Source organism: Oncorhynchus mykiss, chromosome 6, assembly GCF_013265735.2.
Source record: "Oncorhynchus mykiss isolate Arlee chromosome 6, USDA_OmykA_1.1, whole genome shotgun sequence".
NCBI lineage: Eukaryota > Metazoa > Chordata > Actinopteri > Salmoniformes > Salmonidae > Oncorhynchus > Oncorhynchus mykiss.
The window spans coordinates 4731267-4757042 of record NC_048570.1 but is presented as its reverse complement, the minus strand read 5'-3'; the positions used below and the strand labels follow the sequence as shown (position 1 = coordinate 4757042).

The following is a 25776-nucleotide window of genomic DNA, read 5'->3' as shown; positions in this document are numbered from 1 at the left end:
TGGACTGGAGATAATCCCTGTTGAGTTTATGGACTGGAGATAATCCCTGTTGAGTTTATGGACGGGTGATAATCCCTGTTGAGTTTATGGACTGGAGATAATCCCTGTTGAGTTTATGAACTTGTGATAATCCCTGTTGAGTTTATGGACTGGAGATAATCCCTGTTGAGTTTATGAACTTGTGATAATCCCTGTTGAGTTTATGAACTTGTGATAATACCTGTTGAGTTTATGGACTGGTGATAATCCCTGTTGAGTTTATGGACTGGAGATAATCCCTGTTGAGTTTATGGACTGGAGATAATCCCTGTTGAGTTTATGGACTGGTGATAATCCCTGTTGAGTTTATGGACTGGTGATAATCCCTGTTGAGTTTATGGACTGGAGATAATCCCTGTTGAGTTTATGAACTTGTGATAATCCCTGTTGAGTTTATGGACTGGAGATAATCCCTGTTGAGTTTATGAACTTGTGATAATCCCTGTTGAGTTTATGGACTGGAGATAATCCCTGTTGAGTTTATGAATTTGTGATAATCCCTGTTGAGTTTATGGACTGGAGATAATCCCTGTTGAGTTTATGGACTGGTGATAATCCCTGTTGAGTTTATGGACTGGAGATAATCCCTGTTGAGTTTATGGACTGGAGATAAACCCTGTTGAGTTTATGGACTGGTGATAATCCCTGTTGAGTTTATGGACTGGTGATAATCCCTGTTGAGTTTATGGACTGGAGATAAACCCTGTTGAGTTTATGGACTGGTGATAATCCCTGTTGAGTAATGGACGGGTGATAATCCCTGTTGAGTTTATGGACTGGTGATAATCCCTGTTGAGTTTATGGACTGGTGATAATCCCTGTTGAGTTTATGGACTGGAGATAAACCCTGTTGAGTTTATGGACGGGTGATAATCCCTGTTGAGTTTATGGACTGGTGATAATCCCTGTTGAGTTTATGGACTGGAGATAATCCCTGTTGAGTTTATGGACGGGTGATAATCCCTGTTGAGTTTATGGACTGGTGATAATCCCTGTTGAGTTTATGGACTGGAGATAATCCCTGTTGAGTTTATGAACTTGTGATAATCCCTGTTGAGTTTATGGACTGGAGATAATCCCTGTTGAGTTTATGAATTTGTGATAATCCCTGTTGAGTTTATGGACTGGTGAAAATCCCTGTTGAGTTTATGGACTGGAGATAATCCCTGTTGAGTTTATGGACTGGTGATAATCCCTGTTGAGTTTATGGACTGGTGATAATCCCTGTTGAGTTTATGGACGGGTGATAATCCCTTGGAGATGGATGTAGGGGGACAGTGAAGCGTCCTCACTCCAATATTTAAATGTAGTTGATTATTTGTTGAGGATCGTTTTCAAACTCGATAGTATAAAACCTTTTTTTGTTGTTGGTATATATAATGTTGGCTGCAGAGGGGGCTGGTTGGAGGAGCTATAGGAGGAAGGGCTCATTGTAATGGCTGAAATGGAATAAATGGAACGGCACCGAACACATCAAACAAATGGAAACCACACATTTGACTCCATTCCATTCATTCCAGCCATTACAATGAGCCTGTCCTCCTATAGCTCCTACCACCAGCCTCCACTGCTTGGCTGTATTTTGCAGTGTGTGAATAAATGTTGAAATGTCATTGATCAATGTCTCAACCAAATATGACCCACATTTACACATTGAAATGTCATGGTGTCCTCAGTCGATTGCTCCAGACCACAATAAGATCGTGGGGAGTTGGGGGCCACAACAAAATGATGGGAAGGTAGAGGCCACAACAAGATGGTGGGGGCCACAACAAGATGATGGGAGGTGGGAGCCACAACAAGATGGTGGGAGGTGGGGGCCACAACAAGATGGTGGGAGGTGGGGGCCACAACAAGATGATGGGGGCCACAACAAAATGATGGGAGGGTAGAGGCCACAACAAGATGGTGGGGGCCACAACAAGATGATGGGAGGTGGGAGCCACAACAAGATGGTGGGAGGTGGGGGCCACAACAAGATGGTGGGAGGTGGGGGCCACAACAAGATGGTGGGAGGTGGGGGCCAAAACAAGATGGTGGGAGGTGGGGGCCAAAACAAGATGATGGGGGCCACAACAAGATGGTGGGAGGTGGGGGCCACAACAAAATGATGGGAGGGTGGAGGTCACAACAAGATGGTGGGGGCCACAACAAGATGATGGGAGCTGGGAGCCACAACAAGATGGTGGGAGGTGGGGGCCACAACAAGATGGTGGGAGGTGGGGGCCACAACAAGATGGTGGGAGGTGAGGGCCACAACAAGATGGTGGGAGGTGGGGGCCACAACAAGATGGTGGGAGGTGGGGACTAAACAAGATGGTGGGAGGTGGGGACAACAACAAGATGGTGGGAGGTGGGGACCACAACAAGATGGTGGGGGACACAATAAGATGATGGGAGGTAGGGGCCACAACAAGATGATGGGAGGTGGGGGCCACAACAAGATGATGGGAGGTGGGGGCCACAACAAGATGATGTGAGGTCGGGACCACAACAAGATGATGGGAGGTGGGGACCACAACAAGATGGTGGGGGCCACAACAAGATGGTGGGAGGTGGGGACCAAAACGAGATGATGGGGGCCACAACAAGATGGTGGGAGGTGGGGACCACAACAAGATGGTGGGGGCCACAACAAGGTGGGGGCCACAACAAGATGGTGGGAGGTGGGGACCAAAACAAGATGGTGGGAGGTGGGGTCCACAACAAGATGGTGGGAGGTGGGGACCACAACAAGATGGTGGGGGCCACAACAAGATGGTGGGAGGTGAGGACCACAACAAGATGGTGGGGGCCACAACAAGATGATGGGAGATGGGGGCCACAACAAGATGGTGGGGGCCACAATAAGATGGTGGGAGCCACAACAAAATGGTGGGGGCCACAACATGATGATGGGAGGTCGGGACAACAACAAGATGGTGGGGGCCACAACAAGATGGTGGGAGGTGGGGGCCACAACAAGATGGTGGGAGGTGGGGGCCACAACAAGATGATGGGGGCCACAACAAGATGGTGGGAGGTGGGGGCCACAACAAGATGGTGGGAGGTGGGGACCACAACAAGATGATGGGGGCCACAACAAGATGGTGGGAGTTGGGGGCCAAAACAAGATGATGGGGGCCACAACAAGATGGTGGGAGGTGGGGACCACAACAAGATGATGGGGGCCACAACAAGATGGTGGGAGGTGGGGGCCACAACAAGATGGTGGGGGGTAGGGGCCACAACAAGATGGTGGGAGGTGGGTACCACAACAAGATGGTGGGGGCCACAACAAGATGGTGGGAGGTGGGGGCCACAACAAGATGGTGGGAGGTGGGGGCCACAACAAGATGATGGGGGCCACAACAAGATGGTGGGAGGTGGGGGCCACAACAAGATGGTGGGAGGTGGGGACCACAACAAGATGATGGGGGCCACAACAAGATGGTGGGAGTTGGGGGCCAAAACAAGATGATGGGGGCCACAACAAGATGGTGGGAGGTGGGGACCACAACAAGATGATGGGGGCCACAACAAGATGGTGGGAGGTGGGGGCCACAACAAGATGGTGGGGGGTAGGGGCCACAACAAGATGGTGGGAGGTGGGTACCACAACAAGATGGTGGGGGCCACAACAAGATGGTGGGAGGTGGGGACCACAACAAGATGATGGGGGCCACAACAAGATGGTGGGGGCCACAACAAGATGATGGGGGCCACAACAAGATGGTGGGAGGTGGGGGCCACAACAAGATGGTGGGAGGTGGGGACCACAACAAGATGATGGGGGCCACAACAAGATGGTGGGAGTTGGGGGCCAAAACAAGATGATGGGGGCCACAACAAGATGGTGGGAGGTGGGGACCACAACAAGATGATGGGGGCCACAACAAGATGGTGGGAGGTGGGGGCCACAACAAGATGGTGGGGGGTAGGGGCCACAACAAGATGGTGGGAGGTGGGTACCTCAACAAGATGGTGGGGGCCACAACAAGATGGTGGGAGGTGGGGGCCACAACAAGATGGTGGGAGGTGGGGGCCACAACAAGATGATGGGGGCCACAACAAGATGGTGGGAGGTGGGGGCCACAACAAGATGGTGGGAGGTGGGGACCACAACAAGATGATGGGGGCCACAACAAAATGGTGTGAGTTGGGGGCCAAAACAAGATGATGGGGGCCACAACAAGATGGTGGGAGGTGGGGACCACAACAAGATGATGGGGGCCACAACAAGATGGTGGGAGGTGGTGGCCACAACAAGATGGTGGGGGGTAGGGGCCACAACAAGATGGTGGGAGGTGGGTACCACAACAAGATGGTGGGGGCCACAACAAGATGGTGGGAGGTGGGGACCACAACAAGATGATGGGGGCCACAACAAGATGGTGGGGGCCACAACAAGATGGTGGGGGCCACAACAAGATGGTGGGAGGTGGGGACCACAACAAGATGATGGGGGCCACAACAAGATGGTGAGAGGTGGGGACCACAACCAGATGGTGGGAGGTGGGGGCCACAACAAGATGGTGGGAGGTGGGGGCCACAACAAGATGGTGGGAGGTGGGGACCACAACAAGATGGTGGGAGGTGGGGGCCACAACCAGATGGTGGGAGGTGGGGGCCACAACAAGATGGTGGGGGCCACAACAGGATGGTGGGAGGTGGGGACCACAACAAGATGGTGGGAGGTGGGGGCCACAACAAGATGGTGGAAGGTGGGGGCCACAACAAGATGATGGGGAGGTGGGGGCCACAACAAGATGGTGGGAGGTGGGGACCCACCATCTTGTTGTGCCTGGTCTGTGTGTGTCTGTTTGTCTGTCTGTCTGTCTGTCTGTCTGTCTTTGTGTGTGTGTGTCTTTGTGTCTTTGTGTGTCTAAGGTAGTCTGCATGTTCGTTGTGAGCTCAGACAACAACCACATCCTTTGAGGTGAGTATGAATTGAGGTTCAAGGTCAGAGAGAGACCAGAACACCTCAGAGCTTTCTACAGACCAATACCTACACCAGATCTACATTAGACAGCATCTCTACAACAGATCCCTCTGAACAACGGGATCATGACACACTTCAGAGTCCTCAGTCTCTGGGTCGGCACCGTTCTCCATTTGTATCTGCACACAGGTAAGAGTGTGTGTGTGTGTGTGTGTGTGTGTGTGTGTGTGTGTGTGTGTGTGTGTTTGTGTGTGTGTGTGTGTGTGATAATGTCGGATGTTCTCCATTCTCTTGGTACTCAGTGTCTGTATGTGCTTTAGAACAATGTTTCCCAACCCACACAGGTACTGGAGGGCCAGGGTTGGGGGTACTGGAGGACCAGGTTTGGGGGTACTGGAGGACCAGGGTTGGGGGTACTGGAGGACCAGGGTTGGGGGTACTGGAGGACCAGGGTTGGGTGTACTGGAGGACCAGGGTTGGGGGTACTGGAGGACCAGGGTTGGGGGTACTGGAGGACCAGGGTTGGGGGTACTGGAGGACGAGGGTTGGGGTACTGGATGACCAGGGTTGGGGGTACTGGAAGACCAGTGTTTGGGAAACACTGTTCTATATCTGTCAGTATGTATGTATGTATGTACCTCATCAACATGCCTCCTGTCTTCACTGATCCACTTCAATGTCCCCCTTCATTTATCTCCTCCAAGGTGATTGCGCAGAGGTCATTCATGGAAAGGAAGTGGTGCCTCACTCTTTACCCTTCATGGCTCGACTGGAGGACGTTAAAGGTAGTCTAGTCTGTGGAGGGGTCCTCATCAACGAGTCATGGGTCCTGACTGCAGCCCACTGTAAAGTCCGGACGGGATGGTTTTCACACAGGTAGGTTGTCACAATACCAAATGTTTTTTTGTTGTGTATATTTGTGTAAATAACTTAACTTAATAAAAAAATAAAAATATGACAGCTGAAATGAATCAAGTCAATTGCATTGTGCTGAATAAGTCATGTTTTATTTTGTACTGTTGTTGTATTACAAGGAACCTGACTGTGCCAGTGTAGGGGCGACAGGGTAGCCTAGTGGTTAGAGCGTTGGACTAGTAACCCGAAGGTTGCAAGTTCAAACCCCCGAGCTGACTGTTCCTAGGTCGTCATTGAAAATAAGAATTTGTTCTTAACTGACTTGCCTCGTTAAATAAAGGTAAAATTATTATGTTACAATACAACTAATTACAGTAATTATTGTGTTACAATTCAACTTGTTACAGTAATTATTGTGTTACAACACAACGTATTACAGTAATTATTGGGTAATTACTGTATTTCCAATACAATTCCAGGAAGGTAAGGATTTTGCACCATCCATCCCCTTGTCCCCCTGCTTATGTCCCCCGGATTATGTCCCCCTGCTTATGTCCCCCGGATTATGTCCCCCTGCTTATGTCCCCCGGTTTATGTCCCCCTGCTTATGTCCCCCGGTTTATGTCCCCCTGCTTATGTCCCCCAGTTTATGTCCCCCGGTTTATGTCCCCCTGCTTATGTCCCCCGGTTTATGTCCCCCTGCTTATGTCCCCCTGCTTATGTCCCCCGGTTTATGTCCCCCTGCTTATGTCCCCCGGATTATGTCCCCCTGCTTATGTCCCCCGGATTATGTCCCCCTGCTTATGTCCCCCGGATTATGTCCCCCTGCTTATGTCCCCCGGTTTATGTCCCCCTGCTTATGTCCCCCGGTTTATGTCCCCCTGCTTATGTCCCCCAGTTTATGTCCCCCGGTTTATGTCCCCCTGCTTATGTCCCCCTGCTTATGTACCCCGGTTTATGTCCCCCTGCTTATGTCCCCCTGCTTATGTCCCCCGGTTTATGTCCCCCTGCTTATGTCCCCCGGTTTATGTCCCCCGGTTTATGTCCCCCGGTTTATATCCCCCTGCTTATGTCCCCCGGTTTATGTCCCCCTGCTTATGTCCCCCGGTTTATGTCCCCCTGCTTATGTCCCCCGGTTTATGTCCCCCGGTTTATGTCCCCCGGTTTATGTCCCCCGGTTTCCTCCAGCTGAAGAAACCAGTGAAGCTGACCGACACCGTGAAAGTCATGGATCTACCCAAGCCTGCATCTGATGTCCCGGCTGGGACACGGTGCTTTGCGGCCGGATGGGGAGACACAAAGGAGAATGGTGACCAGTCTGATGTCCTGCTGTCTGTCAATGTCACCGTGATCGACAGGGTGAAGTGTGACTCTCCTGATTACTACAACTTCTCCCCTGTCATCACCGGAGGAATGCTGTGTGCTGGTTACGGACAAGATAGAGCTGGCACTTGTCAGGTGTGTGTGTGTGTGTGTGTGTGTGTGTGTGTGTGTGTGTGTGTGTGTGTGTGTGCGTGCATGCGTGCGCGCGTGTGAGTGTCTTAGTGTGTGGGTGTGTGTGTGTGTATGTGTGTGTGTGCATGTGCGTGCGTGCGTGCGTGCGTGTGTGTGTGTGTCTTAGTGTGTGTGTGTGTGTGTGTGTGTGTGTGTGTGTGTGTGCGTGCGTGCGTATGTGTGCGCGTGTGTGCGCACGTGTGTGTGTGTGTGTATATGTGTGTGTGTGTATATGTGTGTGTATGTGCGTGTGTGTGTGTGTATATGTGTGCGTGCGTGCGTATGTGTGCGCGTGTGTGCGCGCGTGTGTGTGTGTGTGTGTGTGTGAGTAATCAACATGCATTGTCTGTGTGTTTTCAGGGAGACTCCGGTGGCCCGTTGGTGTGTAGAGATGCGCTAAGGGGAGTTGTGTCGTTTGCTGGAGGACGTGGTCGCGTCAACAAACCTACCGTCTACACATTCATATCTAAATACACTGACTGGATCACTAAAACCATCCAAACCTCTGGCTGATTTTTACATAGCCAAACTTCTTCTGTTCATTCTAAAATAAATGCTTATTGACATTTAGTAGAATTCATATTTTGTTGGTGGAGGCGGGAGAACATTAAATTTCTTTCTCTTTTAAATTATTTTATTACTATTGTTCAAAAATACAGGTAGCACTTAATTAAAAGAGCAGATTGTGCACGGTAGAACCCTGTGGATGCATAACACTGTTCTCTGTGCACGGTAGAACCCTGTGGATGTATAAAATTGTTCTCTGTGCACGGTAGAACCCTGTGGATGTATAACATTGTTCTCTGTGCACGGTAGAACCCTGTGGATGTATAACACTGTTCTCTGTGCACGGTAGAACCCTGCACTGTTCTCTGTGCATGGTGGAACCCTGTGGATGTATAACATTGTTCTCTGTGCACGGTAGAACCCTGCACTGTTCTCTGTGCACGGTAGAACCCTGCACTGTTCTCTGTGCATGGTGGAACCCTGTGGATGTATAACATTGTTCTCTGTGCACGGTAGAACCCTGCACTGTTCTCTGTGCATGGTGGAACCCTGTGGATGTATAACATTGTTCTCTGTGCACGGTAGAACCCTGCACTGTTCTCTGTGCACGGTAGAATCCTGCACTGTTCTCTGTGCATGGTAGCCACATCATGATGCTGCCACCGCCATTCTTCACCGTAGGGATGGTGTCAGGTTTCCTCCAGACGTCACGCTTGGCATTCAAGCCAAAGAGTTCAATCTTGTTTCTCATGGTCTCATTTCTAAAAACCTGTTTTTGCATTGTCATTATGTGGTATTGTGTGTATATCGACGAGGAAATAAGGTTACTGAATCCATTTCAGATTAAGGCTTTAACGTAACAAAATGTGCAAAAAAAAGTCAAAGGGGTCTGAATACTTTCCCGAAATATCCAAGTTTCATTCTAGACACCAGAAGTAAAAATGAAGGTCTCTTAACAGACCTTACGCAAAGTTGGTAGAGACTTGTCAAATAAATAGCTGCTGCCATAATCAAAGGTCAACCGTGAGATTACCACCTGTGACATAGCTACGATGACACACATGGCTGCTGCACGAGAGATCTGAGCCCCAGGTAACGATCATTTACAGGAGGAAGAAAACGTTCTGCAACGTGGGAAACCGGTTGCTCGCTGGGCCCCTCCTACTTCCGCCGTGCTGGATGTAAGCCATGCCTGACAGCCCCACCCACGGACTTCCATTACGCCCGCTGTGGGAGTATATCAATACTGGGAAGACAGGAACAGGCTCAGAGAGAAAGAGAAGGAGAGAGAGAGAGAGAGAGAGAGAGAAATGGACCGAGAGTGCATCACACGAGGGGTCAGGAGGAGATGAATAGATCTACCCCACCTACCCAACGGACCCATGGACCTTTTTGACCCCTCACCCCTGCAGCGATTGGCTCTCCTGGGTAAAGAACACACTTTAACTTTTCCAACTAACTCATACTCACAAAAAAAAAAAAAAAAAACGTTTTTTTGTTGCTCAGGCACAACAAAGCGGATTCCACTAATCAACTCATCACGGACAAAAACTAAAAAGTGGCTCCATTTGGGGTAGCAAGGCAACCTGCAGACCCTCACCCCTGGAGGAACAATGGTCAACACTGCTGTCATATCTAAGTAGACAGACAGTAGGGTAACCATGGTTAAGTAGAGACAGTAGAGCAACCATGGTTAAGTAGACACAGCGGATGACAGACCTGAAGTAGCACAGGTAACACTATCGCCACCTAGTGGTTGAACTGATCAGATCTAACTCCTACTCTGATGATCCTGTTTATTTATTTATTTTGTATTTTGTGTTGATCTGTGTGTCGTAGTGTTGTGGCAGGGCCTGGCCAGCTCTGCCTTGTGGTACCAAGTGGAGAGGAGAGACAGAGACAAGGCTGAGACCTGGATCCAGGCCAGGCGGTTCTGTCAGAGGTACATTTACATTTAAGTTATTTAGCAGATCCTCTTATCCAGAGACACAATTAGTGTCAGGTAGTTTTACACAGTAAGTTGCACTGTAAAATTAAACCACAGACGCAGATGCCAGATTTAGCCAATAGGAGAGGACCAAAATAAACATAACCAGGGCCTTTTCTCAATTGTATTCCCTCAACACCTGCATCCTCTCTCTCCTCTGTCCTCTCTGGCATCCTCTCTCTCCTCCGTCCTCTCTGGCATCCTCTCTCTCCTCCGTCCTCTCTGGCATCCTCTCTCTCCTCCGTCCTCTCTGGCATCCTCTCTCTCCTCCGTCCTCTCTGGCATCCTCTCTCTCCTCCGTCCTCTCTGGCATCCTCTCTCTCCTCCGTCCTCTCTGGCATCCTCTCTCTCCTCCGTCCTCTCTGGCATCCTCTCTCTCCTCCGTCCTCTCTGGCATCCTCTCTCTCCTCTGTCCTCTCTGGCATCCTCTCTCTCCTCCGTCCTCTCTGGCATCCTCTCTCTCCTCCGTCCTCTCTGGCATCCTCTCTCTCCTCTGTCCTCTCTGGCATCCTCTCTCTCCTCTGTCCTCTCTGGCATCCTCTCTCTCCTCTGTCCTCTCTGGCATCCTCTCTCTCCTCTGTCCTCTCTGGCATCCTCTCTCTCCTCCGTCCTCTCTGGCATCCTCTCTCTCCTCCGTCCTCTCTGGCATCCTCTCTCTCCTCCGTCCTCTCTGGCATCCTCTCTCTCCTCCGTCCTCTCTGGCATCCTCTCTCTCCTCCGTCCTCTCTGGCATCCTCTCTCTCCTCCGTCCTCTCTGGCATCCTCTCTCTCCTCCGTCCTCTCTGGCATCCTCTCTCTCCTCCGTCCTCTCTGGCATCCTCTCTCTCCTCCGTCCTCTCTGGCATCCTCTCTCTCCTCCGTCCTCTCTGGCATCCTCTCTCTCCTCTGTCCTCTCTGGCATCCTCTCTCTCCTCCGTCCTCTCTGGCATCCTCTCTCTCCTCCGTCCTCTCTGGCATCCTCTCTCTCCTCTGTCCTCTCTGGCATCCTCTCTCTCCTCTGTCCTCTCTGGCATCCTCTCTCTCCTCTGTCCTCTCTGGCATCCTCTCTCTCCTCTGTCCTCTCTGGCATCCTCTCTCCCCTCCGTCCTCTCTGGCATCCTCTCTCTCCTCCGTCCTCTCTGGCATCCTCTCTCTCCTCCGTCCTCTCTGGCATCCTCTCTCTCCTCCGTCCTCTCTGGCATCCTCTCTCTCCTCCGTCCTCTCTGGCATCCTCTCTCTCCTCCGTCCTCTCTGGCATCCTCTCTCTCCTCCGTCCTCTCTGGCATCCTCTCTCTCCTCCGTCCTCTCTGGCATCCTCTCTCTCCTCCGTCCTCTCTGGCATCCTTGTTGGGGGTTTTTAAAAGTCAAAAAGGTATTCGAGGAAAGGGAAAGGTAGATAGAAAATGCGCTTGTATGAAATTAGACTCTCCTTCTACAATTGTGTGTCATCAGGCAAATGACGTTGGCAGGGTGGAATCCCCCCCCCCCCCAAAAACAAACTAATTCAGCTAGCTGTGCAAAACATTTTATAGATTTAAAAAGTAGCATATCATTTAAATGTTTGCATACTTTTCTACTTTAAGAAAACAATAGCTGATTCAAAGGAGGGGTTGTGGGAAGGACTCAGGTTGGTCATCGAGAATGATAGAGGTCTCTAAAAGGCTGTATTGGCATGGGAACCGCCATTGAGGGCTTCCACCATTTTAAATGTAGTCAACTGGGTGGGACAACCAACTTCATTTCCTGATTCCTCCTGGTGACCCTGTTGGAGTCAATGGTGAAGAAGAAAATGGACTACTACTTCAAAAAAATGGAGATAGCCTCAACGGTGCTGTCCATACACTGTCACGGACGCTATTAATGCAAGAGATACGAAGATGAGTCATCTAGCTACCTATCTAAAGGAGACTGTCGCGGAGGGGAGCACCGTCTTCTGTTTGCCTACTAACAACACTCTCCTCGACCACTTATCGGTTTCCAGGTCACGGAAGAGAGAGAAAGCAGAAGGATGGACCCTTTGCCCAAATGAGAAAAGGCTCTAGTGTCTTAATTTTGTCTCAACAAAGGATGCATTTATTTTGTATGATTATTTATTATTTGTTATTTATTTCTACTTGTTGTAACACAGGCACTACGTTGACCTGGCTGTCCTAAGCACCCAGGACCAGTACCAGTTCCTTCTGCAGACCATGGCTGCTGGTGAGAGGGACACCTTCTGGCTGGGTCTGCAGCCCCACACTGCCCCTGGTGGCTGGGGGTGGAAGTGGGTGGATGGCCAGGGGCTGAGCTATGATCGCTGGTACATAAAGAGTCCTGGACCTGGACTCTGTGGTTGTCTGGAGACCAGCCTCAAAGGGGAGAATAAACTACTGTCCAGATCCTGTGGCGAGACCGTGGAACGACATGGTTTCATCTGCCAAGGTGAGTGAGGACGACTGACAGTTTAATCAGTCCCCTATTCACTCCCTACTCCTTCGCCTTCGGCCTAAAGAGAGTACATAGAAGTCCAACTGTAACCTGTACCTTATTACTGTACAATGCAATGAGGTGAAATATGTTGGAAGCTCCTCCAAGAAGTAGAGAGAGAACGGGTCTAGAGAAATTAGTGGCTGAATGACTGTTTCCATTGGCCCTAAAAAGCCAGCATCCTGGAGTCGCCTGTTGACGTTGAGACTGGTGTTTTGCGGGTACTATTAAAAGAAGCTGCCAGTTGAGGATTGTTTCTCAAACTAGACACTCTAATGTACTTGTCCTCTTGCTCAGTTGTGCACCGGGGCCTCCCACTCCTCTTGCTATTCTGGTTAGAGCCAGTTTGCGCTGTTCTGTGAAGGGAGTAGTACACAGCGTTGTACGAGATCTTCAGTTTCTTGGCAATTTCTCGCATGGAATAGCCTTCATTTATCAGAATAAGAATAGACTGACGAGTTTCAGAAGAAAGTTCTTTGTTTCTGGCCATTTTGAGTCTGTAATCGAAACCACAAATGCTGATGCTCCAGATACTCAACTAGTCTAAAGAAGGCCAGTTTTATTGCTTCTTTAATCAGAACCACAGTTTTCAGCTGTGCTAACATAATTACAAAATGGTTTTCTAATGATCAATTAGCCTTTTAAAATGATACATTTGGATTATCTAACACAACGTGCCATTGGAACACAGGAGTGATGGTTGCTGATAATGGGCCTCTGTACGCCTATGTAGATAATCCACAAAATCCCATGTAGAAATGCCGTTTCCAGCTACAATAGTAATTTACAACATTAACAATGTCTACACTGTATTTCTGATCAATTTTATATTATTTTAATGGACAAAAAAATGTGATTTTCTTTCAAAAACAAGGACATTTCTAAGTGACCCCAAACTTTTGAAAGCTAGTGTATATCTATTTAATTGACATTTATATCTATTGAATTGACAGGCGCTGTACCCCCTGAGCGGCTAAAGGCGGAGTCTGAAGGGACTGATCATGTGACTGTGCATTGGGACACGCCCCCTCTGATGCAGACAGCTGATCATAGCTACAGAATTACCACATGTAGCTCCCAGCCTCACCCTCATCTTTCTCTCCTCCACCCTTCTCTCCCTCCTTGCCACACCCCTCCTCCTCTTTTCCTCTGTCCTTTCCCCCACCCCCCTCATCCCACCACCCCATGTTGCGTCCTCCACCTCCCCTACTCCAACAGCTCCACCTCCCACTCCACCCGGATCTCTGGCCTAACCCCGGGAACCCAGTACACCATCAGCGTTGCCATAGTGATCACGCGCCCAGATCCTGTCACCGGTGACAACGTCACCACCGACAGTGACCCAGTCACGGTGACCGTCACAACAATAGGTGAGTGTGACACACACACACACACACACACACACACACACACACACAAGTATACTAGTTGTGAGTATTGTTTGTGTGTCATATGAATGTGTGTTACAGATCTCTTCTCTCCACTAGGGGGCGGTGGTGGGCAGCAGGTGGTTGCCATGGTACTGAGTGTGGTCAAGTTCATCTATCTGGTTGTCTTACTCTGTTTACTTTACCTCATCCTGAAGAGAAGTGAGTTGGACCATGGATCAATCACTCTATCAAATCAATATATCGATCGATCGAACCGGCCAGCTGGCCGTTTGACCAATCAATCAATCAAAAGTTAGAATACAACAATTTGATTAGTGAGGTTTCAGGCCATGCTTAAACTCCATGTCCCTGTCTCTAGATGCTGTCCAGGCTCCTGAACTTGATCTGGAATCAGTAGAACTCCCCACTGAAGAAGAATACATTTTAGACATGATTAAAACTGGTCCTACATCAGTTGAATTCCCTAATGAAGAATGCATTGTTGAGCTGCCACCTGAAGAATAATGCATTGTCTGACTAGAACTGGTTCTAGATCAGTGGTGCCCACTCCTGGAGAATGCATTGTTTGAGCTGCCACCTGATTACAACTGGTTGTAGATCAGATCTACCTGCCAAATCTACCAGCTTTTCTTGATAGTGTAAAGAGTTAAGGGAGAATATCAATACAAGCCACAGACAGTATGCGTTATTAGTCTTGATGCATACTTATAAACAAAATAGTTTTATCTTAACAAGATATACCTGTTTAACTATACGTTTTTTGAAAAGTACTGATACGCACTTAAGTGCAAAGTAGATTTGCCTTAGTTCACAAATGACACCCTATTCCCTACATAGTGCACTACTTTAGACCAGATCCCTATGGCACCCTATTCCCTACATAGTGCACTACATAGTGCAAAGTAGATTTGTTATTATCGACAAGGACTTAATAAGCATTGAGAATGAGTTAAGCTGCCTCTTTAATAAACAGGTTAGAAAAATAGGTATTTTGACCTCAGTACGACGTTTAGAAAATGATTTTCTTTATTTATTTGACGTTTTACCACACATTGTCAGTCGTCGTGATTTTCATGCCGGTTATGGAAACATGTTGCCTCCTCCTGCATATAGAGAGGAGAAATGTACATTAGTTGTATGTCATAAAGTATGTAATATATATAGCCTTAGTTCACAAATTACACCCTATTCCCTACATAGTGCACTACTTTAGACCAGATCCCTATGGCACCCTATTCCCTACATAGTGCACTACTTTAGACCAGATCCCTATGGCACCCTATTCCCTACATAGTGCACTACTTTAGATCAGATCCCTATGGCACCCTATTCCCTACATAGTGCACTACTTTAGACCAGATCCCTATGGCACCCTATTCCCTACATAGTGCACTACGTAGCAAAAAGGGTGAAATTTGAGATGCAGACAAAGGGAAATAACAAGTGAAAGGTGAAAACCCCATGAAAATGATTTTTGTATGAATGATTTAGCTTTTTGTCTGAATGATTTAGCTTTTTGTCTGAATGATTTAGCTTCTTGTTCAAATGATTTAGCTTTTTGTCTGAATGATTTAGCTTTTTGTCTGAATGATTTAGCTTTTTGTCTGAATGATTTAGCTTTTTGTCTGAATGATTTAGCTTTTTGTCTGAATGATTTAGCTTTTTGTCTGAATGATTTAGCTTTTTGTCTGAATGATTTAGCTTTTTGTCTGAATGATTTAGCTTTTTGTCTGAATGATTTAGCTTTTTGTCTGAATGATTTAGCTTTTTGTCTGAATTATTTAGCTTTTTGTCTGAATTATTTAGCTTTTTGTCTGAATGATTTAGGTTTTTGTCTGAATTATTTAGTTTTTTTCTACACGTTATTTAGCTTTTTGTCTGAATTATTTAGCTTTTTGTCTGAATGATTTAGCTTTTTGTATGAATGATTTAGCTTTTTGTATGAATGATTTAGCTTTTTGTCTGAATGATTTAGCTTTTTTCTACACGTTATTTAGCTTTTGTAGACATTATTTAGCTTTTTGAACAATTGACTTTATTGTTGGCATTTTGTCTTCTTCAACAAAACGTATGAGTGGCTTAACAGCCTAACATTGTAACAGGGTACTTCTATATTAGAAATTTAACAGTAAAGTAACTTTTTGTGTTCTGGAATTGACTGAGGTTCATTTGTACTGCTCAAATACTATTTTAGTCAATAAATAAACTCATTGTTATCGTTCGTTCCGTCTCTTTTTTTACACATTTTCAGAAAATTATCAACAGTCAAAAAAAAGCTGCAAAGATTGAGGGAACACATGGAACATTTTCCATCCACTTCTCCACACACATATGACCTGATCGAAGGTATTAGATTAATGCCCCATGGGCCCGCCCCCTCTCTCTCCCCTCTCGGGCGTGAGCCAGGTGCCCGTTTTGACCCAAGGCAAAGTCGACTCAAATCAAAGTGTATTGGTCACATACACATGGTTAGCAGATGTTAATGCGAGTGTAGCGAAATGCTTGTGCTTCTAGTTCCGACAGTGCAGTAATATCTAACAAGTAATATCTAACAATTCCCCAACAACTACCTTACACACACACATATGTAAAGGGGTGAATGTACATATAAATATATGGATGAGTGATGGCCGAGCGGCATAGGCAAGATGCAGTAGATAGTATAAAATACAGTATATACATGTAATATGAGTAATGTAAGATATGTAAACATTATTAAAGTGCCATTATTTAAAGTGGCATTGTTTAAAATTATCCATTTATTAAAGTGGCCAGTGATTTGGTCTCCATGTAGGCAGCAGCCTCTCTGAGTTAGTAATGGCTGTTTAACAGTCTGATGACCTTGAGAAAGAAGCTGTTTTTCCAGTCTCTCGGTCCCAGCTTTGATGCACTGACCTCGCCTTCTGGTTGATAGCGGGGTGAACAGGCAGTGGCTCGGGTGGTTGTTGTCCTTGATGATCTTTTTGGCCTTCCTGTGACATCGGGTGCTGTAGGTGTCATGGAGGGCAGGTAGTTTGCCCACGGTGATGCATTGTGCAGACCGCACCACATTCTGGAGAGGCTTGTGGTTGAGGGCGGTGCATTTGCCATACCAGGCAAATGTGATACAGCCTGACAGTATGCTCTCCATGTCAGGATTTGGCCAGGATTGTTCCGGTTTTGGCCACTAGATGCCCCCATTGGGCTTTTTTGACCCTTTTGTTTTCCCTTGTCTCCAGTTATTATTTGCACCTGTGCCTCGTTTCCCTTGAATGTATTTAAACCCTTACTTTTCCTCAGTTCTTTGCTCTGTGTTTGAATGTTAGCACCCAGCGATGCTGTGAACATTTGTTACTCCAGTTGGACGTTCTTGTGGTATTCTGTTTTTGTTCTCTTTTATTTATTTTTTGATTATCTTTTGAGGCTTTTTTCCTGCTGTACCCACCACCTTGTGGATTTACCTTTTCACTTGGAGGATTACCTTTGTTCTCTTGGAATTACTTTTGACGTTGTGGATTTATATTTTGGCCTGAAGAACTTTCCTTTATTAAATCACCGTCTCTAGTACTGCTGTGTCTGCCTCATCTTCTGGGTTCTGCCTCATCTTCTGGGTTCTGCCTCATCTTCTGGGTTCTGCCTCATCTCCTGGGTTCTGCCTCATCTTCTGGGTTCTGCAGACTATTAGTGGCTCAGTTTGCTAAGTGACTGTTTCTCACACCGGCGACCCCAGTTCGTAACCGGGTCCTGACACTCGATTGTGCATCTGTAAAAGTTTGTCAGGGTTTTGGGTGACAAGCCACATTTCTTCAGCCTCCTGCGGATTAAGAGGCACTGTTGTGCCTTCTTCACCACGCTGTCTGTGTGGGTGGACCATTTTAGTTTGTCTGTGATGTGTACGCCAAAGAACTTTCCACCTTCTCCACTGCTGTCCCATTGATGTGGATAGGAGGGGTGCTCCCTCTGCTGATTCCTGAAGTCCAGGATCATATCCTTTGTTTTGTTGACGTTGAGTGAGAGGTTGTTTTCCTGACACCACACTCCGAGTTCCCCCACCTCCTCCCTGTAGACTGTCTCGTCATTGTTGGTAGTCAAGCCCACTACTGTTTTGTCGTCTGCAAACTTGATGATTGAGTTGGAGGCGTGGCCACGCAGTCGTGGGTGAAAAGCGAGTACAGAATGGGGCTGAGCACGCACCCTTGTGGGGCCCCAGTGTTGAGGGTCACCGAAGTGGAGATGTTGTTTCCTACCTTCACCCACAAGTTATTACCCATGCACATAGTGCAATCAATATGCTGATAGAATTTAGGAAGCCTTGTTCTCAAATTGTCTTTGTTAGAATCCCCAGCTACAATAAATGCAGCCTCAGGATTATATGGTCTCTAGTTTACATAGAGTCCAATGAAGTAACTTGAGGGATGTCTTGGTGTCTGCTTGATTGGGAATGTACACAGCTGTGACTATAACTGATGAGAATTCTCTTAGGAGGTTAAATGGCCCGGCATTTTATTGTAAGAAATTCTAGGTCTGGTGAGCAGAAGGACTTGAGTTCCTGTATGTTATGATTACACCATGAGTTGTTAATCATGAAGCATACACCTCTGCCCTTCCTCTTCCCAGAGTGGTGTTTGTCTCTGTCGGCGCGATGCATGGAGAAGCCCGATGGCTGAACCAATTACGACAACATATCCCGAGAGAGCCATGCTTCTGTGAAACAGAGACTGTTACAATCTCTGATGTCTCTCTGGAAGGCAACCCTTGTTCGAATTTCGTCTACCTTGTTGTCAAGAGACTGGACATTGGAGAGTAGTATATGGGCAATGTGCTGCAATAGTTTATGTTTCGGGGAGCTCTGTTATATCTGGAGTATTTCTCCTGTTTTATCGAGTGTCTTGTGTGAATTTAAGTATGCTCTCTCTAATTCTCTCTCTTTTATTTCTTTCTTTCTCTCTCGGAGGACCTGAGCCCTAGGACCATGCTTTATGACAACCTGGCCTGATGTCTCCTTGCTGTTCCCAATCCACCTGGCCGTGCTGCTGCTCCAGTTTCAACTGTTCTGCCTGTGGCTATGGAACCCTGACCTGTACACCAGAGGTGCTACCTGCCCCAGACCTGCTGTTTTCAACTCTCTAGAGAGACAGCAGGAGCGGTAGAGATACTCTCAATGATCGGCTATGAAAAGCCAACTGACATTTACTCCTGAGGTGCTGACATGTTGCACCCTCGACATCCACTTCTGATCCACTGTGATTATTATTATTTGACCCTGCTGGTCATCTATGAACATTTGAACATCTTGGCCATGTTCTGTTATAATCTCCACCCGGCACAGCCAGAAGAGGACTGGTCACCCTACACACCAACAAAATAGGCTGTTGGGTGTATGTCGGTGTGTGTGTGTGTGTGTGTGTGTCGGTGTGTGTGTGTCGGTGTGTGTGTGTGTGTGTCTGTGTGTGTCGGTGTGTGTGTGTGTGTGTGTGTGTGTGTCTGTGTGTGCATGTGTGTGTCGGTGTGCATGTGTGTGTCGGTGTGTGTGTGTGTGTGTGTGTGTGTCTGTGTGTGTGTCTGTGTGTGTGTGTGTCGGTGTGTGTGTGTTTGTCGTCATCTGTGTTTGCACGCTGAATTTGGCCGGCAGAGGGAGTTAGAGTAATGTTATAACTGCTGTTGTCCTGGCAGGTCCCTGGATCTGTGATCGATATGGCAGAATGACTGGATACACTGAGACCAAACAGGGAGATAAATAGCTAAGTAACATTTTAAGGTAAAGTCTCTTATTGACATTAAAAATAAATAAAAAAGTAGTCTGGAACCTCTGCTCAGGTGCAAATGCTTCGAGTGAAGAATGTACTATGTATCTCCCTGTTTGGTCTCTGACTCTGATCCAGTCTGATTCTCCAGTCTGATTTATTGCCACCTACTTTAACTGGACGGCCACTGTTCATTTACTGTAACACGTTGTCAGGGGTCCATAGCAGCTTGTAGGAGTTGTATTAACCTCAGATTAAAGCACAAGGTACCCGATATTCAGTCAATGTGTAAAATCATGGTGACCTGTTCCTTTTAGCTCCTGGCGGAGCAAAGGGCTGCGTGGCTTCATGGGAACTCCCTGTTAAAGGAGAGATTCCTCTGGTCGTGCACTACCCTCGAGGAACAAACCCTGGAAACCTGGACTGGGAGGTAAAAAGGGGTCCTGAGTCGATGGACAGGATGTGTAAAGCTGGAGCATCTGTCTGTGTCTTACTGTCAACCCAGGGTTAGTGTTATGGTTGGCCCCTTGGCTGGGTCTGACTCTGAACCCAACCCAACCCAGGGTTAGTGTTATGGTTGGCCCCTTGGCTGGGTCTGACTCTGAACCCAACCCAACCCAGGGTTAGTGTTATGGTTGGCCCCTTGGCTGGGTCTGACTCTGAACCCAACCCAACCCAGGGTTAGTGTTATGGTTGGCCCCTTGGCTGGGTCTGACTCTGAACCCAATCCAACCCAGGGTTAGTGTTATGGTTGGCCCCATGGCTGGGTCTGACTCTGAACCCAACCCAACCCAGGGTTAGTGTTATGGTTGGCCCCATGGCTGGGTCTGACTCTGAACCCAACCCAGGGTTAGTGATATGGTTGGCCCCATGGCTGAGTCTGACTCTGAACCCAACCCAACCCAGGGTTAGTGTTATGGTTGGCCCCATGGCTGGGTCTGACTGAACCCAACCCAACCCAGGGTTAGTGTTATGGTTGGCCCCATGGCTGGGTCTGACTCTGAACCCAACCCAACCCAGGGTTAGTGTTATGGTTGGCCCCTTGGCTGGGTCTGACTCTGAACCCAATCCAACCCAGGGTTAGTGTTATGGTTGGCCCCATGGCTGGGTCTGACTCTGAACCCAACCCAACCCAGGGTTAGTGTTATGGTTGGCCCCATGGCTGGGTCTGACTCTGAACCCAACCCAGGGTTAGTGATATGGTTGGCCCCATGGCTGAGTCTGACTCTGAACCCAACCCAACCCAGGGTTAGTGTTATGGTTGGCCCCATGGCTGGGTCTGACTCTGAACCCAACCCAACCCAGGGTTAGTGTTATGGTTGGCCCCATGGCTGAGTCTGACTCTGAACCCAACCCAACCCAGGGTTAGTGTTATGGTTGGCCCCTTGGCTGGGTCTGACTCTGAACCCAACCCAACCCAGGGTTAGTGTTATGGTTGGCCCCTTGGCTGGGTCTGACTCTGAACCCAACCCAACCCAGGGTTAGTGTTATGGTTGGCCCCTTGGCTGGGTCTGACTCTGAACCCAACCCAACCCAGGGTTAGTGTTATGGTTGGCCCCTTGGCTGGGTCTGACTCTGAACCCAACCCAACCCAGGGTTAGTGTTATGGTTGGCCCCTTGGCTGGGTCTGACTCTGAACCCAATCCAACCCAGGGTTAGTGTTATGGTTGGCCCCATGGCTGGGTCTGACTCTGAACCCAACCCAACCCAGGGTTAGTGTTATGGTTGGCCCCATGGCTGGGTCTGACTCTGAACCCAACCCAGGGTTAGTGATATGGTTGGCCCCATGGCTGATTCTGACTCTGAACCCAACCCAACCCAGGGTTAGTGTTATGGTTGGCCCCATGGCTGGGTCTGACTCTGAACCCAACCCAACCCAGGGTTAGTGTTATGGTTGGCCCCATGGCTGGGTCTGACTCTGAACCCAACCCAGGGTTAGTGATATGGTTGGCCCCATGGCTGAGTCTGACTCTGAACCCAACCCAACCCAGGGTTAGTGTTATGGTTGGCCCCTTGGCTGGGTCTGACTCTGAACCCAACCCAACCCAGGGTTAGTGTTATGGTTGGCCCCTTGGCTGGGTCTGACTCTGAACCCAACCCAACCCAGGGTTAGTGTTATGGTTGGCCCCTTGGCTGGGTCTGACTCTGAACCCAATCCAACCCAGGGTTAGTGTTATGGTTGGCCCCATGGCTGGGTCTGACTCTGAACCCAACCCAACCCAGGGTTAGTGTTATGGTTGGCCCCATGGCTGGGTCTGACTCTGAACCCAACCCAGGGTTAGTGATATGGTTGGCCCCATGGCTGAGTCTGACTCTGAACCCAACCCAACCCAGGGTTAGTGTTATGGTTGGCCCCATGGCTGGGTCTGACTCTGAACCCAACCCAGGGTTAGTGATATGGTTGGCCCCATGGCTGAGTCTGACTCTGAACCCAACCCAACCCAGGGTTAGTGTTATGGTTGGCCCCATGGCTGGGTCTGACTCTGAACCCAACCCAACCCAGGGTTAGTGTTATGGTTGGCCCCATGGCTGGGTCTGACATGGATCCTGTAGTTAATGTTATGGTTGGCCCCTCAGAGCGCTGTTCCATCCCTGGGCAGGAGAGAGTTTTGGTTGCTCGCCCATCTCTTGGGTTGTGGGGAAATCCCATGTGGTTTCTCAGAAGCCGCAGCAGAAAAGTCGTGCGCAGGCCCTTTGCGGGAACAAGTGCACGCTGTCAGACGTTTTTCACTGGGTTTCCCCATCTTCAGCTAGAGGTTTCAGTACATCTGTCCATTTTCAAATCAAATCACATTTTATTAGTCACATACAGTTTCCAGCAGCAGCAGAATATGCAATGAAATCCATGTGTGTGTGTGTGTGTGTGCGCTCAACTCCCTCAACATTACAGTACAATAATCCATATCGATAAGAAGAGTCAAATAAATCAAATAATAGAAGAAGTATAAATAAAAAATAAACTGAGGATTTTTATTTTAATCCATTTTAGAATAAGGCTGTGACAAAATGTGGAAAAAGTCACGGGGGTATTGAATACTTTTCCGAAGGCGCTGTAAATAATGAATGTGCTACGTCAAGTATGGCTTTATTTGCTAAATATAAAGTGGCGCGTGGCGCACAGGTGTTTCAGGATTCAACGTCTATTTGCCACGTGCAACAGGTGTAAAACAGAACCTGTTAAATTCTTCCCTGGAGACCTCTCTCCCACAGTGCAGCAATAATAATATAGAATAATAATATAGAATAATATAGAATATAGAATAATAATATAGAATAATAATATAGAATAATAATATAGAATAATAATATAGAATATAGAATAATAATATAGAATATAGAATAATAATATAGAATATAGAATAATAATATAGAATAATAATATAGAATATAGAATAATAATATAGAATATAGAATAATAATATAGAATAATAATATAGAATATAGAATAATAATATAGAATATAGAATAATAATATAGAATAATAATATAGAATATAGAATAATAATATAGAATATAGAATAATAATATAGAATATAGAATAATAATATAGAATAATAATATAGAATAATAATATAGAATATAGAATAATAATATAGAATAATAATATAGAATATAGAATAATAATATAGAATATAGAATAATAATATAGAATATAGAATAATAATATAGAATATAGAATAATAATATAGAATAATAATATAGAATAATAATATAGAATATAGAATCATAATATAGAATAATAATATAGAATATAGAATAATAATATAGAATATAGAATAATAATATAGAATAATAATATAGAATAATAATATAGAATATAGAATAATAATATAGAATATAGAATAATAATATAGAATATAGAATAATAATATAGAATAATAATATAGAATAATAATATAGAATAATAATATAGAATAATAATATAGAATATAGAATAATAATATAGAATAATAATATAGAATATAGAATAATAATATAGAATAATAATATAGAATATAGAATAATAATATAGAATATAGAATAATAATATAGAATATAGAATAATAATATAGAATATAGAATAATAATATAGAATAATAATATAGAATAATAATATAGAATATAGAATAATAATATAGAATAATAACAAAAAATAGAATATAGAATAATAAGAATATAGAATAATAAAATAGCTACCTGCCTCCTCCTGTGTATGACCTTCTGCCCCTGGACCCAGCTACCTGCCTCCTCCTGTGTATGACCTTCTGCCCCTGGACCCAGCTACCTGCCTCCTCCTGTGTATGACCTTCTGCCCCTGGACCCAGCTACCTGCCTCCTCCTGTGTATGTTCTTCTGCCCCTGGACCCAGCTACCTGCCTCCTCCTGTGTATGACCTTCTGCCCCTGGACCCAGCTACCTGCCTCCTCCTGTGTATGACCTTCTGCCCCTGGACCCAGCTACCTGCCTCCTCCTGTGTATGACCTTCTGCCTGCCCCTGGACCCAGCTACCAGCCTCCTCCTGCGTATGACCTTCTGCCTGCCCCTGGACCCAACTATCTGCCTCCTCCTGTGTATGACCAGCTACCTGCCTCCTCCTGTGTATGACCTTCTGCCTGCCCCTGGACCCAACTATCTGCCTCCTCCTGTGTACGACCTTCTGCCTGCCCCTGGACCCAGCTACCTGCCCCTGGACCCAGCTACCTGCCTCCTCCTCTGGTCCTTTGCAATAAACACCTGATGTGCCCTGCGCTTGAAACCAGCTCTCTGTCTCCCCTTGTGTTCATTACAGAAGTGGGTTTAATATATAAAACGTGACTGGTAGTGTAAACATGGCTGAAAACTGACTGGTTATTAGGGATATACATGTAAACAGGACTGGTAGCAGGAATGTATATGTATATACTGATGGTAATGTATACCAAACATTGATCGGGGAAAAAACATATTTTACAACATTGTTGCCTTTTGAAATAAAGGTACCACCTAGTGTTGACACACATACCTCAATATTACACAGCTTTAATTAGCATATACCTCAATATTACACAGCTTTAATTAGCATATACCTCAATATTACACAGCTTTAATTAGCATATCTCCATACCTCATTATCACACAGCTTTTAATTAGTATATCTCCATACCTCATTATCACACAGTTTATCTATCCCCCATTTCTTCAAATGACAAAAATACCAAATTCTTGTGCAGGTCACCCAGAGTATGAACCACTTCTCTTATCCATTTCCCCCAAATGATTGACTGCTTCCCCATTCCAATAGCAGGATTCTACCATTCAGAAGCATATCTTGGTCTATGTAGAGACTCTTTGATCCTTGTATGTAATTGACTTTCACTCTGCCCTAGAATTGGATTGATGTCCCTCGTTTCTGTATAATTGGCTCTTTTTTTGGGATAGAATATTTAACGTCCTAAAGGAATTGTCAAACCACTTTTCAAACCACTTTTCAAACCACTTTCCAACCCGCCTCACCTCAACATCCTCTTTTCCAGTTCTGAGTCATTCTTGGTAGCTGGAAAGTCACAGCAGGGTAGCCTAGTGGTTCGAGTGTTGGACTAGTAACTGAAAGGTTGCAAGATCAAATCCCCCAGCTGACAAGGTAAAAATCTGTCGTTATACCCCTGAACAAGGCAGTTAACCCCACTGTTCCCAGGCCTTCATTGTAAATGAGAATTTGTTCTTAACTGGCTTCCCTGGTTAAATAAAGTCTTGTTATACAGGACCACCACTAGTGTCCGTCTTAACTCTCTTTCTTTAGGGGAAAGGATTTTCTGCGTACTGATGCGTGGTCTTTTTCCCACCCATATAAAGTCTTTAATAATACCATGATACTACTTAAAAGGTTATGATGGAATGCATATCGGTAGCGTCATTGATATTAGTGATGCGCTGGTCAGTTGTTTGTTCAACCGCATCCAGCCTGGATGCTCGTAACCCATCCGCAACTGCCGGACCTAAATGTGATCGTGAAATCCTGCTTGAAACTTAATTTCTGATAATTCGATAGGCTATTTGTTTGTCAACTTGGCTACAAATAGATACATGCATCTTCTCTTCTGTCATTACTTGTTGTCCTAGAAGACGAAATCAACCCTTGCTCACCAGAATAATGTCATACATCGATACAATGAACGCTTCAATCTAGTAGACGTTGGTAAAACTTTCTCTGTCATCTCTGCTTATTTCGTGGAGCAAAGACGTTTAGGGACCGGGGAGAAAATGTAATAACAAAAAAAGGGTGATTTTTCTCTGCAAAATGTCCAAATGACATCAGTTTGACCGGTTGTAAGGAAACAGAAACCTGTGAAAATGACCCAACATGTTTCTGATAAGATTTCAGTTAGGTTTGTATGCATATTGTATGTGTACTATCAGCTTTTAAGACGCTGATAAAGAAGCCACCTTTACAGACGG

At 46.4% G+C, this 25776-nt stretch overlaps 2 protein-coding genes across 3 annotated transcripts; both read left to right on the top strand.

Moving 5' to 3' along the window:
- The first annotated feature begins 5521 nt into the window (after positions 1 to 5521).
- Positions 5522 to 8257, top strand: LOC118965065 (granzyme A-like). The gene is made up of 3 exons (XM_036981817.1): positions 5522 to 5836; positions 7004 to 7273; positions 7670 to 8257. Exons 1-3 carry the CDS (start codon positions 5822 to 5824, stop codon positions 7820 to 7822), a joined length of 438 nt encoding a protein of 145 aa, XP_036837712.1. The 5' UTR covers positions 5522 to 5821; the 3' UTR covers positions 7823 to 8257.
- Positions 8258 to 8326: 69 nt separating this feature from the next.
- LOC110525176 lies at positions 8327 to 14912 on the top strand. Of its 2 annotated transcripts, none has more exons than XM_021605126.2 (6): positions 8327 to 9244; positions 9656 to 9758; positions 11911 to 12203; positions 13202 to 13618; positions 13736 to 13837; positions 13998 to 14912. In XM_021605126.2, the coding sequence occupies exons 1-6, from the start codon at positions 9199 to 9201 to the stop codon at positions 14141 to 14143; spliced, it is 1107 nt and encodes a 368-aa protein (XP_021460801.2). In that variant the 5' UTR covers positions 8327 to 9198; the 3' UTR covers positions 14144 to 14912. The 2 variants fall into 2 exon arrangements, with proteins under 2 accessions (XP_021460801.2, XP_021460802.2); XM_021605127.2 differs by having other exon boundaries at positions 8327 to 9549.
- The last annotated feature ends 10864 nt before the right edge of the window (positions 14913 to 25776 follow it).